Raw genomic sequence first — 15,393 nt, 5'->3', positions numbered from 1 at the left:
CCACTTCTTGCGGTGGGGCGATCCTTCCACGAGAGGGAGTAACTGTCTCGCAAATCAGAGGTCTTCATTATCTGGCTCAAAAGCTAAGGGATTGGCTCTCAAGAGATTTTCGATTTACAGTGCTCTTAAAACCCGCTTTAAACGACTTAAGCTTCATCTTAAATCTTGTAATTCATTCCAAGTTGCAAGTGAGGAAATCGAGCCTCTTTCTGGGCTTGGATTCCTTCCTCTTCAAAATGGGGACGACGTCAGATTTAATCGCCCCACAGAGTGAGTATACGTCAGAGAGCCCCTGACCTGCTCAAAGAGGTCCAACTTCCGTTCGCGACCCTCCATCCCTTTCCCTCACTTCCTCTCTCTATCTTTGCCCCGCCCCTGGCGTTTGGCAACACACGCCTGTGATTGGCTGCTGAGAGCCCCGAGACGGCGGAAGGGTCGCGGAGGCCTTGGTGACGGGAGGCGGGGGGCGCGGGAAAGGACGCCGGGACCCCGAGGCGGCAGCGGCGACTTTAGTGAGGCCCGGCCGGCGCGTGGCAGCAGCCAGGGAGCCTGAGGCCGGGGCATCGTGCGCAGGCGCTACTCGGTTGGGCCGTGAACCGGCCGAGGCCTCGGCTGCAAGGCCTTCCCGATGCCGGGTGGGGCTCTGCGGAGCAGAGCGGAGGCTGCGCACGGGCCTCGGGCGGGGTAGAAGCCCGGCGGGCCCGCCGCCCCGCGCGCGGTGGATGGGGCGGCGGCGATGGACGCCCTAGAGGAAGAGAGCTTCGCGCTGTCCTTGTGAGTGACGCCGCCCGAGTCCTGGAGGCTGAAGGCCGGGGCTGCCGGCGCTTGGCCTCGGCCTCTGCCTCCACCCTGCGAAACCAGTGTCCCCGGTGTGGGTGGGAGACCAACAAGACCCCGCCCCAGTTCCCGCGGTCGATTCTGCCGCCGCGGCGACCGCGGGGTTCAGGCCTGTAGAACGGGAGTGCAGTGCGGTGTCATGCGATGATACACGCCTCTGTCACAATGCCCCCCGCCTCCAATCCTTGGTCGTCAGCAAAATCTGGCGAGTTTGAGCTGCAGAGGCCCGACCACGGGCCAGAAGACCCTCCACCACCACTACCCCCAGGGACTCTAATTGCCCCCCTCCCCCGGCCAGTGTCTTAACAGCACCAAGTTTACGCCCGCCCACAGCAGATTGGTGTGGGGTGGTAGCGAAAATGCGGTGAGTAGAACCCCAAGGAAATAAATGCGAGGAGCCTTAAGATGTCCTCAGTGAGCCTTTGCTCCTTTTATTTGTCCCTGTTGTAAGTCCTTGGGTCGTATCATGTTTTATGAAAGTGGAGCCATTGCATTCAACTTTGATGTCACAGATGTGTCAAATGTGTTTTCTTCTGTGTGGCATTGCTGAATTAGACAGTAATCATTAATTTTTGAAGCTAGTTGATGGGAAGTTCATTTGAAAATGTCCATAATACATTTTGAAAAAAAAAGGAATTATCTGAAACAGCTCCTAATCCAGGCATATTTTTCAGCTCTTCCGCCTCTGATGCAGAATTTGATGCTGTGGTTGGATATTTAGAAGACATTATCATGGGTAAGCTTCCTTGCCTGTGCTTTTTAGGTTTTAGGCCCTTGCTTTTAAGGATGTTGAAATCCATTTGGAGAGTTAATTTTCAAAAAGAGAAAACATGAAGCTGCATGTAATGTTTAATGTAACGTACTGTAATACAAAGTAAGCCTTACTGTGCTTTGCTTTACAGGCTACAGCCCCTACTTCTTTAAGTAACTAGTAACCATAGATTCAGTCCCCTGAAGGGACTTATTCAGGTAATGGGGCACCTTGAAGTTATGGGGCTCTTGGCAAAACTTCAGAAAATATTAACCTAGTTTATTTCAGAGAGTAAAATCAGTTTTTAGTCTTGAGTTTTAATATTTTGTGACATAAAGCACAGTGTAATACTGTAGCCATTGGGACTTCCCTGGAGGCGCAGTGGTTAAGAGTTTGTCTACCAGTGCATGGAACACGGGTTCGAGCCCTGGTCCAGGAAGATCCCACATGCTGCAGAGCAACTAAGCCCGTGTGTCACAACTGCTGAGCCCGCGAGCCACAACTACTGAAGCCTGCCTCCTAGAGCCCGTGCTCTGCAACAAGAGAAGCCACCACGATGAGAAGCCCACGCACCGCAAGGAAGAGTAGCCCCCAGCTTGCCACAACCAGAGAAAGCCTGCACATAGCAGCAAAGACCCAACGCAGCCAAAAATTAATTAATTAATTAATTTAAAAATACCATAGCCATAGCACACATGTCCATGAGGAACAAGATGTCATACTTCAGCTGGGTTCTGAGTTCGAATTTGTGGATTCATTTTGGCATCCATAAGTCCTGCTAAGTAATAAGCAGTAATAGGCACCAACCATTTAAGACAAATATGTGGGAGAGAAAAATTTGAGAAAATCTTGTCTGTTGACTTTAAGTTTTCTGAGAATTAGGAAAAGAACACTGTTGTTTGGTGTTACTAGCTGTATTTCTTAGTCTTGTTTAGTGAAAAATCATTGACCAAGTTTTTATACCTTCGGATCCTGTAAAGGTTCATACACTTAACTCCTAAATGCAAATGTATCACTGTTAAGATCCCATGTGGATCTGAGGATTTCTGGGGAATGCTGAGGAATACTTTCTTTTGGCCTCTATGAGTAACCTGTGTGCTGTGGGAAAGCCCAGGGTATTTATTCCAAAGTCTAGGTCATTTATGAAGCTTCCCTTTTATTTTTAGAAGTTATATTCTATTTGGTTGTTAAAATACCCTAAATACCGTAAACCTTAATGTTTGCTATGAACCAATCTCTGTACATGAATTCTCATCTAAATTCCACCTAGCAAATCTTATAGGATACTCTGATCATCCTCGTTTTTCCAATGAAGAAACTGGGGCTTAGAGAAATGAAGTAACAGGCCGAAGGTCACACAGTTGTAAGTGGCTGAGGTGGGACTTGAACCCAGGTAGTCTAGCCTCTATCAGAGCCCATCCATTTAATCACTACACTGTTTACACCACTGCTGCTGAAATTGTATTAAGAGAAACCGTTTGTGGAGTTCCCAGGCCACCCTGGTTAAAGCGGACTAGAGGGGGCCTCCCTGGTGGCGCAGTGGTTGAGAGTCCGCCTGCCGATGCAGGGGACGCGGGTTCGAGCCCCGGTCCGGGAAGATCCCACATGCCGCGGAGCGGCTGGGCCCGTGAGCCATGGCTGCTGAGCCTGCACGTCCGGAGCCTGTGCTCCGCAACGGGAGAGGCTGCAACAGTGAGAGGCCCACGTACCGCAAAAAAAAAAAAAAAAAAAAAAAAAAAGTGGACTAGAGGATAGTGGTGGTTGCACAGCAGCGTGAAGGCTCTTCATGCCATGAAACTGTACGGTTACCATCTTCAGCTTTCCCCTCCTAGAGACTGGCCATCCATAAAGCAGTTCTGCTGACATTTCTTCCTGCCTGTTTATAAATCAGAATGGTTTTTAGTCTCCACTAAAAAGAGTACATTTTTCCTATTGCGGTTCAGATGATGAGTTCCAGTTATTACAGAGGAATTTCATGGACAAGTACTACCAGGAGTTTGAAGACACAGAAGAGAATAAGCTCACCTACACACCTATTTTTAATGAATATGTAAGTGGATTCCTGTTTCTCTTACTGGAGATTAGGATTTCTTTAAATTAAGAATTTAGGATCAAATGATGTTGAAACCTGCTCAACTTTTAAAATCTGCCATCAGCACCCTGCCAGGAAGCCTAATTAGAATCTGATTTAGTCTTCATCTCCTGTTGTTTTCCTGTGCACAGTTCTTGGGGCTGTTTTCCAAATACTTAATGACTTCGTCTTCTGTTTTAAAACATGTTTGGCTTTATCATAATCCTGCTTTCAGTTACAGTATGTACTTACATACTTTTGACCTTTTGGCTTTCACACGCTATTTTTTCCTACTACATAATCCAATCAGGTATGCACGACTGTTAGATAAAAGTGAAAACCGGGCTTCCCTGGTGGCGTAGTGGTTGAGAGTCTGCCTGCCGATGCAGGAGACACGGGTTCGTGCCCCGGTCCGGGAAGATCCCACATGCCGTGGAGCGGCTGGGCCCGTGAGCCACGGCCGCTGAGCCTGCGTGTCCGGAGCCTGTGCTCTGCAACGGGAGAGGCCATAACAGTGAGAGGCCCGCGTACTGCAAAAAAAAAAAAAAAAAAAGTGAAAACCAAGACCAAGATCACTAACTAGTTGGTGGCAAAACCAAGACTAGAACCCAGGAACCTCGACTCTTGACCCCTTGGGTCTTTGCACTATGCCAAGGCCTCACGCGGCCTCCTGTTATGATCTCATCTGTCCGAGAAGAGGTTTGAGCCTCCAGGACTTTCTTCCCTTAACACAGAAGTGTGGCAGAGTCGATGAAGGTTTCTTAAGCCAAGCCTCGGCTTTTAAGGAACCTGCGATTACCTCCAACTGTATGCTTTTTTATATGTTCCTGCCACACAGATTCTGTCTACCCAGGCAGAAAAGCCCCCACTTACGTCACTCCTCACTTCCTGCCATGGGGAGTGGGAGCCCTTCTGCTCCCTATCCCTACCCACCTTGGAGCATTCCTCTTGTTACATCGTAGTTACCTGCAAATGCCTCTCCCACGGGCGGGCCAGGGCACAGGGGGTGTGCTCACTGAGGACAGAGCTGGCTTTGGGTTCTCTTTGGTGCCCCCAGCACTCGGCGGGGAGCCAGGCACACAGAATAGGCTCTTAGGAAATGTTTTCAAAGGGCTGGAGGACAGGCTTTCTGAAGAGGAGTTTTGTTTTCTTAAAGCACAGTCTGACCAAGATCCTTTCCACTGTTAGATTTCTTTGGTAGAAAAGTATATAGAAGAACAGCTGTTGGAGCGGATTCCTGGATTTAACATGGCGGCTTTCACTACAACTTTACAGTGAGTTGAGCTTGACTCTGCCTTTTTACGTCTTTTTACCCTCCTCCTCAACTCTGAAAGAAGACCCTCCCCCTTGTTTTCCTCAGTGCTTGAATATCAAGCTTTAGAGCACTTGGTTAGGTCCTGGGTGGGAGGCCCTCCAGACCTTTGAGGGAAATCTCGAAGAGACAGTCTGTATCATCATTCATTTATGAAGCGGCCACCCTTTTCTTTTGCAGGCACCATAAAGATGAAGTGGCTGGTGACATTTTCGACATGCTGCTCACGTTTACGGATTTTCTGGCTTTTAAAGAAATGTTTCTGGACTATAGAGCAGTAAGTTCCTCTTGTCTGTTTAGTCACAGTGAACTGCTTAGAAAGTTCCAAGTAGACCTGTCGAGCACAAACCACCCCCTGTGCTCCTCTCTGTAAGACTGGCCAGTATCAGCCCAGCAGTGAGTGACGTGTCAGCAGAGCGAGCTGCTGTCCTCTGCTGGCCGGGGCCTGGGACCCTTACAAGGAATTACATTCTCATGGTTTTGGTGAAACAGGTCCCAGGCACCTTGTAGGGTTCCCAAATAATCAAAAGGACAAAGCCAAAAAGCAGGTCTAATTGCCTTGCTTTTCTTGGAATGCAGGTTCTTAATAGGAAAAAGAAATGTTTTTCGGTGAAGAGAGGTCTTTTTTTTGTTTCTTTGGCTGCGCCTCGTGGCATGTGGGATCTTAGTTCCCCAACCAAGGGACCAGGGATCGAACCCGTGCCCCCTGCAGTGGAAACGTGGAGTCTTAACCACTCGACTGCCAGAGAAGTCCCCAAGAGGTGCTTTTTTTTTTTTTCCCCCCGGTATGCGGGCCTCTCACTGTTGTGGCCTCTCCCATTGCGGAGCACAGGCTCCGGACGCGCAGGCTCAGCGGCCATGGCTCACGGGCCTAGCCGCTCCGCGGCATGTGGGATCTTCCCGGACCGGGGCACGAACCCGTGTCCCCTGCATCGGCAGGCGGACTCTCAACCACTGCGCCACCAGGGAAGCCCAAGAGGTGCATTTTTAAAGAGTGACCAGCTCTGAATAAAAATGCAAAATCACATACTCCCTCTTCCTCTGTGTGGCCCACCCTGAACACCTCCTTCCCCGTTATGAGCTAGAAAGGACTTTTTTTTGTCTCTTGCCTCTTAAAGTTGCTCTCTTCTCATGTAGGAAAAAGAAGGCCGGGGACTGGACTTAAGCAGCGGTTTAGTGGTGACTTCATTGTGCAAATCATCTTCTATGACAGCTTCCCAGAACAATCTGCGGCCTTAGGTCCCACCTCCAGGTAATGGGATCTTTCTAGACATCACCAGCCCAATAGACTGGGAGAGGCTTTGGCTGATGATGTCAGAAGAATACATCTTGGAATGACTGACTCTGTTCTGCAACTCTTCGTTAATGTTAAGTATTGATGGGTCAGAAGAAAATGACCTGACCTTCCTGGGACACGTTCTTGTCTTCAGTAAACCTAGTACTCCTCCCTGAGTAGACACCTCTTTCAGGAGCTTCTGAGTCTGGCTCCTGCACCAAGCCCAAATCCAGCATTCCACCTGGGGGGGCACTTCCCAAGCATACGTGTTGGTGTGTCCATGTTGGAAGAGCCCACCATCACCAACTCTCTTGGCCCAACAGGCCTTGCATGTCCCACCAGGCTTTCTGTGCACTCACAGCTTTTCATATGGGTCAGAGTTTCAGTCCTGCAGCCTCTGGGCTTTTTGACTGGGAGTATTTATCTAGGGTTTAACGCAAGCTAGGTGCCCATCCCGAGATTTCTGAAACTCCTACTATCACAGATAGTCTTGGCTGTAGGAATCGACTTAGAGTTGTCCTTTACCTAAAAAGGTACTTGTGAAAATCAGTTCCTAGTCTTACATGTACAGTCCTTGTATCACTTCACTGTCTTCTCCTGGTCCTGATGTAGTCCCATTGTTTCTATAACTCGTTTTTATGTTTTTGAAAACACATTTTTATAGATGAGTACTCAGGCTAACCTAGTGGATATAATCTTGGAACTTCCATGATTACCCACTTAAAGATCAAAGTATTATATTGCTGTGTGCTTTTCAGCTGTTAGTGCTATGAAAGCAAAAATGCTTTCTATGTTGGTGTTCCTATTTTACTGGGCACCAATGAATGTATGCTGGAAGTAGTCTAAAAGGTTTCCTTTTCTTAGAGCATGTTAGAGTTTGTGCAGGTTTGCTTAAAACCCTTTCTATGGGTCTTCCCTGGTGGCGCAGTGTTTGAGAGTCCGCCTGCTGATGCAGGGGACACGGGTTCGTGCCCCGATCCGGGAAGATCCCACATGCCATGGAGCAGCTAGGCCCGTGAGCCATGGCCACTGAGCCTGCAAGTCCGGAGCCTGTGCTCCACAACGGGAGAGGCCACAACAGTGAGAGAGGCCCGCGTACCGCAAAAAAAAAAAACCCTTTCTCTGTAAAACAGCTCCTTAGGTTTCCTGTTGGGGTGGGGGCTGTGCACTTCCTTCTTGCTGTCAAAATAATCCCACCAAGATCGTGTTCCACTGGGCTAGCTCAGTAGGAGATAGCAAACAGCTTTACCGGTCATCTGTCTGCTTGGATTTAGTACACTGGTTTAGTATAATGTTTGATAGAACATTACTGACCAGAAAACATGTATGTCACCTCTCTAGAAAGAAAAACTATAGTAGTTCAATTCCCAATGTGTACCTTAGTTGTTTTTTTGTTGTTGTTTTTATTTTTAAAGTAAAAATAAGAATCTCTACTGACTTTTCACTTGGCTGTTCTGGTTTTAAAAGATGAGCTAGCTGTAGGCTGTGCGTTTTTCTGTACCAACGTGGCGCTTATTAAATACTTTCGTACCATGAGTAAAATTTCAGGTGTTTTGAAAAAAAAAAAACATCATTCTAAATGAGTCATCCCTTCTTTACTATTGCTGCTGCCATCAGGTTATCAGTACTTTGGTCTTTCAAGATGAAGGCTTTTTAAAACACTTCCTCTCCTGGCCTTGCCTACCCTTCTTGCTCTTTTTATAAATGGGACTGCCCATCGCAGGCCAGGCATGTTGGAAGCACTTGATGAAGAATCCCTCTATTCAGTCTGGCTGAGAAAAGGCAGGTGGACAAATCCAAAGATGAAATTATGAAAAGTGAACAAAAAAAGGCAAATGGTTCTTTTTCATCCTTTTCCACTCAGAAAAAAAGCAGGCAAGTCCGTTGTAGCTTCATTAGAAAACAGGCATTAGAAAGCAGGCATTAGAAAACAGGCTTTATGATTTTTTTTAAAACAAACTAGAACTCTCTCCGTCTGCTCAGGAACTTAGGTCATCATGTGCCACCTTCAGAGGGGCTCAGGGATGGTTGGGATGAGAAGGCCCCATGTGCAGGCCCAGCCTCAGGAGACATTTGCCTCCTCCTATTGCTTAGGCCTCCTCAGCCATGGGAAGCACTGTTCACCCAAACTGCAGGGCCAGGGGCTAACGACTGGGGGATGCATTGGCCTGAACCAACAGGTAGTTGTTTGACAAAGTGTGTTAACATCTCCACCAAAATAGGCTGTGTTTTAGGTTGTCAGAAACCTGGTAAGACTTGCCAAGGATTTTGTTTTCTCTTAAGCCTCAAAAGAAAATCGCTTGGGCTTCCTCAAAACTACCCTCTTATGGCTTAATTCTAGAATAACTATAATTTGTCATTCAGTCTTGAGACACTGGAGAGTAAAAAGGGATGCTGTTAATTGTGACACCAGGACAACAGGCACAAACTAGGCCTGGGACCCAACTGGGACATGGGTATCAGACTTAATCCTCCCCCCCCACCCTTCGCAATGGAATAGCTCATCTGCAACTGTTTGAATCTAGTTACATTTTAATTGTTCCCAGTTTTTTAAGACAGGACCAAGGGGTGCCCAGAAATGCCTGTGGCTTATTATTCAGAGCATGTTGTGCTGTGGTGGGAAAATAAGTTCAGAAGGGCTCCCCCTCTTTGCTGCTCCCCCCTCTCTACCGTCTGTAACAGCTCCGCGCATCAGGCACTTGGATTATCTGATCTCTGAACTTCACAAACTGTCAAGGTAAGCGACATTACGGCAATCTTAAGTTCATCAAGATGACTAAATGATTTACTGTTAAACTGAGACCCTTTTCAGAATAAAAAGGGGTGCTATTAAATTTGTGCCATGACAAGCGGCATAAACGGGACTGTCCCAGCAAAGCAGGCAGGAAGTTGGTCATCCTACCTCAGGTCACAGAAGTGGCTGGTGGTGCTGAGTGACTCCAGGACTGGAACTGCCTTTAAATAGGCATTTGGAACCTTTGTACGGTTGTCCCTTGGTATCTGTGGGGCACTGGTTCCAGGACCCCTGGGGATACCAAAACCCACAGATGCTCAAGTCCCTTATGTAAAATGGCGAGTATTTTGAATACAGCTGACCCTGCATATCAGCTGATTGGTTGAATCCTCAGATGTGAAACCCACGGATATGGAGGGCTGACTGTACTGACTTATGCTGCAGCTTTCCTGGAGTTTATAAGCATCTATAACCGTGATTCCCCAACATCTTTTCCAAATAAGTTCTTTCATCTTTATTTTTGTAAAAAAACAAAAACAACAAAGTCGCCACCAAGCACAGGACAACTCACTCGCAAGGCCTTGCTTTCCCTCCCTCCCTCCCTCCCTCCCTCATTTCCCAGGTGCCTGATTAACAGTGTCAAGGAGGCAGTAGGCATTGAGGTTAGCTTTTCCCAAAGGGAAAACTACAAACAAGGGCTTGGGAAAGGGAGGGAAACCTGGCTAAGCTTTTCATCATTGAGAAGTCACTTAAAACTGGTTTCTTTAAAATAACTGGTATGTCTGAAATGTAGGAAAGGAAGACCATGCTGTCAGCATCATAACCCTCTTTCGACATGTTTCCCTACAAGTGACATGCTGGCTTGGGGGAGGGTCAGACCAGGATTATGTTTTAAGGAATCAGAACAGTTTCATGAATTTGCTTAGCTTCCCAGAACAAAAACAGATAAATAATTGCTGCTTGTTTGTTAGGCATATTCTATGGTGGGCTGCAAGTCTGGGGTCATTGTTAGTGTATTTAGTGCCAACGAGAAGGCTGGGTTCCAGCCTTGGACACCGAAGTCCTAAAGACAGAGCAGAGAGAGTCCTGTATCCCCCATCACCTTCTGCTGAATATGGAGGATGAGAGGTCTTGGCTGTTGGCCTCTCTCCAGCCCATGCGCCTGCCAGAGGAAGGATCCTGATTCCTTGGGAGTGTGGGGTGAGCCCAAGGAGTCTGATGAGCAGAGAAGAGCAAGTGTAGTCCCTTCCGGGCTGACTCCATGCAGGGCTCAGGCTTCGGGCTTGTGGGGCCACCTGCACAGGGACCAGGCTACAGCCTTCAGGCCCAGGGTGGCCCATGGCACCAGTGGTTTAGGCATAGCCGCCAGCCATCTGACTGGTGGCTGCATTGCTGCCTACTCCTCGCCAGACCTGGAAGCTGAAGAAAGCGCTCACTCCATAGGCAATCATCACTAAACACGAAAAGAACTGAAAGAGAAGACAGCAGAGGTGAGTCTGTCTGCAGCACGGCTATGGGGGCTATGACAGTGATACAAGCACCAGGAAGGTAGATGCAGACAGTGAAACCCGGGGCCCCTCAATTAACCAGAATGAGCTGCTCTGGAGCCACACCACCTCCTCCTCAACCATACACCCGCTTAACCACTGTGGGGGCTGATGGGTACCAGGTTCTGGGGTGCCAACTTTATATTCTAGTGGGGAACCATTAACCACACGAGCAAGGTGTGTCTTAGACTGAGAGGGATAACTGGACAATGTGCTAAGAGTCACCAAGGGGTAGGAGCTACTTTATAGACACATTTCAGGGATTTAGTTTTAAAATGGCAATGTTCAGCTACCCTAGGAGTTTTCTGGAATCAATTCATAGGTATCCCTACACTAGCACCTAAGGCCACGTTCAGAATTTCCATGTCTCTATCCTGGTGACTGAGTTCACAGATTTCAAAACCATCCTCACCAGAAAGAATGAGGAAACCCAAGTCCTGGTCTAACTCTCGCCCTACCCAGGACTCAGTTTAGGCATGTCCCTTCACCTCTCAGCCTCAGTTTCCTGGTCTGTCGAAAGGACTGGCAGTCCCTGTCCCCCTCCCCACTAAGGGAGTGGAAGGACACTGAGGAAGTGCCTGCAGGGGCTCGTGGGTGAGGCGTGCCGGGTACGGAGGGGATTCTGGTACTTCACTGGCTACCCGACGTGGAGCCCGAGTTTGAGCTGCATGGGAGAGCCTGAGGATCTCCCAAATGGTTTAAACCGAAAGGTTTTTGTGCGTGCCTTTCTCGAGGGGGGAGGATAGAGCGCTTTTAACAGATTCTCCAAGGGGACACATGACCCTAAATCATTGCAGCACGACTGATTCACAGTAAAGTTAACCCAGACTTCATTTGTGCCACCCAAGTATTTCCCAAGCATTCTGGTTCCTCAGGGTTTTGCTGTTAATTATGGAAAACTGTGAGCCCACTGAGAGGAGGGTAATTCAGCATGTGGCAGGTGCCTGGCCTGGGACCAGGGAGCAGTGAGAGTCCAGGGGCCCAGACCTTGCTTTGGCCCGTCTCCCCTGTAACTGCCAAGGGTGCCCCAGGGAACCATACTCACGGAGGCAGCTGCACGCTGGTTGTACGGCCTGGTGCCCTTCAGGGACGTCAGTTCAACCGAAGCAGAGCAGCTGATGAAGGCCGTGATGTAGAGGACGGTGGCGCCCACATTAAATATCATTAACTGGGGGTAGGCGGGGGAGAGAACAGTCTTAAGACATGAGACACTTCCGGGAACTGTGGAACCTCCTGGTCCCCACGAGCACATCCATTTAGTAGCCAGAACGGGCTGCGGCTCAAGGATGGGGATGGAGACACGTGGGTCTTTCCCACTAAAAAGGCCTCAAGAGACAGCGGTCTACACAGGGTCAGCCTGGAGGCCATATGAGCAGGGAACGTAAACATACCGAAGGCTGAGAGATGGGGGGGGTGTGGAGGGGCTGCTAAAGCGACCTGGTCAGGACAGCAACAGTTCCACGAGGCAAAACCCATTCCTGATGGCAAGAGACCAAACCAAGCCTGTCTCTGAGTGCACCAGCTGAAGAACCCGGGGCCTGCTTGTGTTGGCTCCCAGCCAGGCCCAGCCCTCCCTGTTGCCCCTGAGGACTTGGCTTTGAGGCTGGCCCGTGGGGCGGGGGCATGGGGGGTGGTGCCTCACGTCCCTCTCTGCCCTCAGTGGTAAGAACCTATGTCTGCCTTTCGGCCACATCCTAGGCTCTAGGCCCCATGTCAAATGCCAGGGTGAGGACCCCTAAGCCAGGCTGGCAAGGAAGGGTCCTGGGCTGACAATCCCATTCCCCCAACGCTTGGCCCCTGGAGCCAGTTGACACTTAGCAGAGATCGCAAATTGGTGGCCTTCAGGCATGTTTGGCTCATCCCACAGATTTTTAAAAAATATTACGAACATTTTAAATTTGATTCATACGAAAACTTTAAGATTTCATATAAAACTTTCAGTCTTAAAATATCAAGATTTGGCACCTGTATTCCCACTAACAACAGAGCTGAGTAGAGGCGGCTTCCTATTGACAGATGGGTGCGGGTTCTCCACAACCCCTCCTGACCTGTTTGACTCACGCCTCTTACCTGCGCCCGGAAGGGGGCTTGTACCCCCTATCCCAGAAAAGCCCAATTTGGCAATCATAATTCAGCCTCCTATAGGAGGGTGAGACACTGCCTTGCCATCATGGCCTGGGAAAGGCCACATCAGCAGCTGTGGCTGGGCCCCAGATCTGTGCTAAGAGACATCAAGGCCCCTCCATCTCCGGGGATGTCTTTCTTCAAGGCTCCTAGGACACGAGGCAGGGGCTGGACCCTAGCCAGGAAGTCAGGCCGCCCCCTCCTCATGCCAGGATCTCCCCTCCAAGCCCAGTGCCCGCCGCAAACACCACCTGGCTCCTGCCAGTGATGTCAAGATCTAACAAACCCCGTCTGTCTTGAGGATGACTCACGTTTCCTCAGCTTCAAAAGTCATTGAATTGCAAACAATGCTGCCTAGTCCCAGCTTTGCTTGTCTTACAATCATGTGCCTCTCTTGCCTCTCTCTGCTCACTGAAAGCCTCAGACCCCAGCTGCAGGGGTTTTCCGGGTCAGAGAAAAAAGCCCTAGCAGCTTTCTCTGTGTCTGGCCAGGGTACTTCCTATGGACACTCACAGCTCTGTGTCCTAAGGAGACTGACCCGGGCAACCCGGGACACCATCCTCTGCCAGGCTGCAGGGGCCTCACCCTGCAGACAGCGGGGTGCGGGGGTTGTGAGCTGGCACGTTGAGCCCAGCCCATCCTGCACACACCGGGCCCAGCCTCGGTGGTTCCTGCCAGCTCAGCCCAACCTCCAGGCCCAGGGCTGCCAGTCAGAACCCACAGATTCAAATCCCGACTACCCCCCAAAAGGAAAAATACTTTCAAGATCCCAAATGGCCTCCGGTCTCTCCATTCAACAGCCCCTCACTTCTTCTCCCTTCGTGGGAGAAAGTCAAGCCTAAGTCCTCCTGGATTCATGGCTCTCAGTGCTCAGAAAAACTGGACACCTGAACCACCAATCCTCCCTCCCCCACCCAGAGCTACAGGCCAGGGAGGACTTCAGCCAACCCCCACCTGCCACTTCTCATTTAGGGAAGGCTGCATTGTCACAGCTACACCCAGAGGCAGAGGGGTCAGCCTGGACCCACCCCCAGGGTTCCTACCCAGACTCACCACCAGCGGCCAAGGCACCATGTATAGCTTCAAGTGCAGCTGAAACAGGTAGAGGATGAAGAAGACGATTGTCACCAGCCAGAGGAAGACAGCGACAAACATCACCCAGCCATAGGCTGGGTACAGGTGGTACGGGGTGTCGGCAATCAGGGCCCACACCAGCAGCCCCAGCACCTGGAGGGAGCGAGACAGGGCCAGCGTCTCCCAGAGCCCCCAGCACTCAGGCCGGAGGCCACAGACCAGAGGCTTCCAGGCCTTTGCTGTGGGGTGCCCTCTGCAGGACACATTTCTCATTTGCCCAAGAAAAATTTATTTGGCACCTACTGCATACCAACACATACCAAGCCCTTGCCTGGTAACGTACTCCTTTCAGATCTCAGCTGAAATGTTACGTGCTCCAGGGCACCTTCCCTGCTCCTCCAGTCTGGGTTCCAGAACTCTCTTCTGTGCTCACATGGCCCCCCAGGCACCCACCACCCAAGACTGTAATTCTGTTTCCTTCCCCAGACTGGAAGCCACAGCAGCAGTGCCTTCCACCCCGCTGCCTCCAGGGTGAGACCCCTGCAGCCCCCGAGGGGTGGTGTCCCAGGCTTGCCCAGTTCCCCACGGGCAAGACAATGACTGTCCCATTCATAGGTGCATCTCAGCACCCAGTACAGGACCCGAGCTTGGTCAGGGGCTTACTAAAAGCCTCTGAAAGAAAGATGAAGTCACCAGCACATCCCTGAGGGAGGGACACACAATCACAGAGTCCCAGAGGTACGGTGACCTCTGCCTGGTGCCCTACCAAGCCCCTTCCACGCTCAGCTTCTCCGACTCTCCTAATTGCCCCTCAATACAGGTGTTACCATCCCCGCCTTACAGGTGAAACTGGGCCTCAGAAAAGAAAAAGGACCTATCACGCCATTCCTATGTGGCAGGGTGGGCCCCAACATCCCTGTAGTGTGTGTAGCGGCTGACAGCATGGCCTCCGGAGCCGACTGCCTGATTTAAAACGCACTCCCCTTACCAGCTGTGTGACACTGGGTAAGCTCACAACCACTCTGTGCTCTGGACACATCACCTGTCACATGAGTATAAAGAGCATACCTACCTCAGGTTCAGGACCCACAGGGGTTTGTATACATAAACGAACAATTCCAGCTGGGGACACTGTGCTGCAGGGAATTCTACACGGGTAGGTTGGCTGAACCCCCCTCAGTGGCCTCGTGGGGAACTTGGCAGGGTGGTACCTCACCTGTGGCCATCCTAGCCTCCCCCAAGCCTCTCCTGGCCCCTTCCCTGCTGGCTGAGACCCCATAGGCCAGGACATCCTCCTTCACCACAAGGGCATTCATTCTCCAGAATCCCAGGCCGGCAGTAGGCCTCGGGACCGGCCGCTGAGGGAGGGAGGATCTACCGGGGGACTGTGGAGAAAGGCTGCTTTGCTAATGAAGACACAGAAAGCTGTCACTCTTCTTCCTGTGGGCAGTGTGTGACACCAAGGCTCCCAGTGACCTTGCCACCGTCTCGAGGATGAGCCAACCATCAGTCAGATCGCAGGGAAGTGGCTCAGGAGCGAAACCCACCTCTGCTGCTGGTTTGGGGGACAGAAAGTCCCCCCACTGCAAGCTCCTAGACCAGACACGGGAGAGCTGTCACTCACCCCAGAGCAGCCAGAGTGGGGGCCTGCCAGGCACCCCGCCGAA

At 50.5% G+C, this 15,393-nt stretch overlaps 2 protein-coding genes across 3 annotated transcripts in view; one reads left to right on the top strand and one right to left on the bottom strand.

The window, feature by feature from the left end:
• The first annotated feature begins 399 nt into the window (after positions 1–399).
• On the top strand, positions 400–7,685 carry ARL2BP (ARF like GTPase 2 binding protein). Its single transcript, XM_082608108.1, has 6 exons — positions 400–774; positions 1,512–1,573; positions 3,532–3,638; positions 4,848–4,933; positions 5,152–5,248; positions 6,109–7,685. Exons 1-6 carry the CDS (start codon positions 737–739, stop codon positions 6,208–6,210), a joined length of 492 nt encoding a protein of 163 aa, XP_082464234.1. The 5' UTR covers positions 400–736; the 3' UTR covers positions 6,211–7,685.
• PLLP (plasmolipin) overlaps positions 3,667–15,393 on the bottom strand; it is a 27,704-nt gene continuing 15,977 nt past the window's right edge. The window contains exons 2-4 of one of the 2 annotated variants that reach the window (XM_082608106.1): positions 13,706–13,879; positions 11,574–11,696; positions 3,667–4,189 (exon numbers count right to left, since the gene is read on the bottom strand). In XM_082608106.1, coding sequence (XP_082464232.1) covers positions 3,983–4,189; positions 11,574–11,696; positions 13,706–13,879 — 504 coding nt within the window. In that variant the 3' untranslated portion in view covers positions 3,667–3,982. Of the gene's footprint in view, positions 4,190–9,296; positions 10,451–11,573; positions 11,697–13,705; positions 13,880–15,393 lie in introns of those variants that run through there. The other variant, XM_082608107.1, reaches the window with a different exon arrangement.

Source organism: Mesoplodon mirus (genome assembly GCF_964341445.2).
Source record: "Mesoplodon mirus genome assembly, chromosome: 19".
NCBI classification, from domain to species: Eukaryota; Metazoa; Chordata; class Mammalia; order Artiodactyla; family Ziphiidae; genus Mesoplodon; species Mesoplodon mirus.
The sequence above is the reverse complement of the archived record's forward strand: the minus strand, read 5'-3'. Positions and strand labels throughout refer to the sequence as shown.

What these genes read in the sequence shown, in the direction of transcription:
- ARL2BP (XM_082608108.1), top strand. Translation starts at nt 737, where the DNA reads ATGGACGCCCTAGAGGAAGAGAGCTTCGCGCTGTCCTT. An exon ending in TTTAGAAGACATTATCATGG is followed by an intron (nt 1,574 to 3,531) that starts GTAAGCTTCCTT and finishes ATTGCGGTTCAG; the next exon opens with ATGATGAGTTCCAGTTATTA. An exon ending in TGTTTCTGGACTATAGAGCA is followed by an intron (nt 5,249 to 6,108) that starts GTAAGTTCCTCT and finishes CTTCTCATGTAG; the next exon opens with GAAAAAGAAGGCCGGGGACT.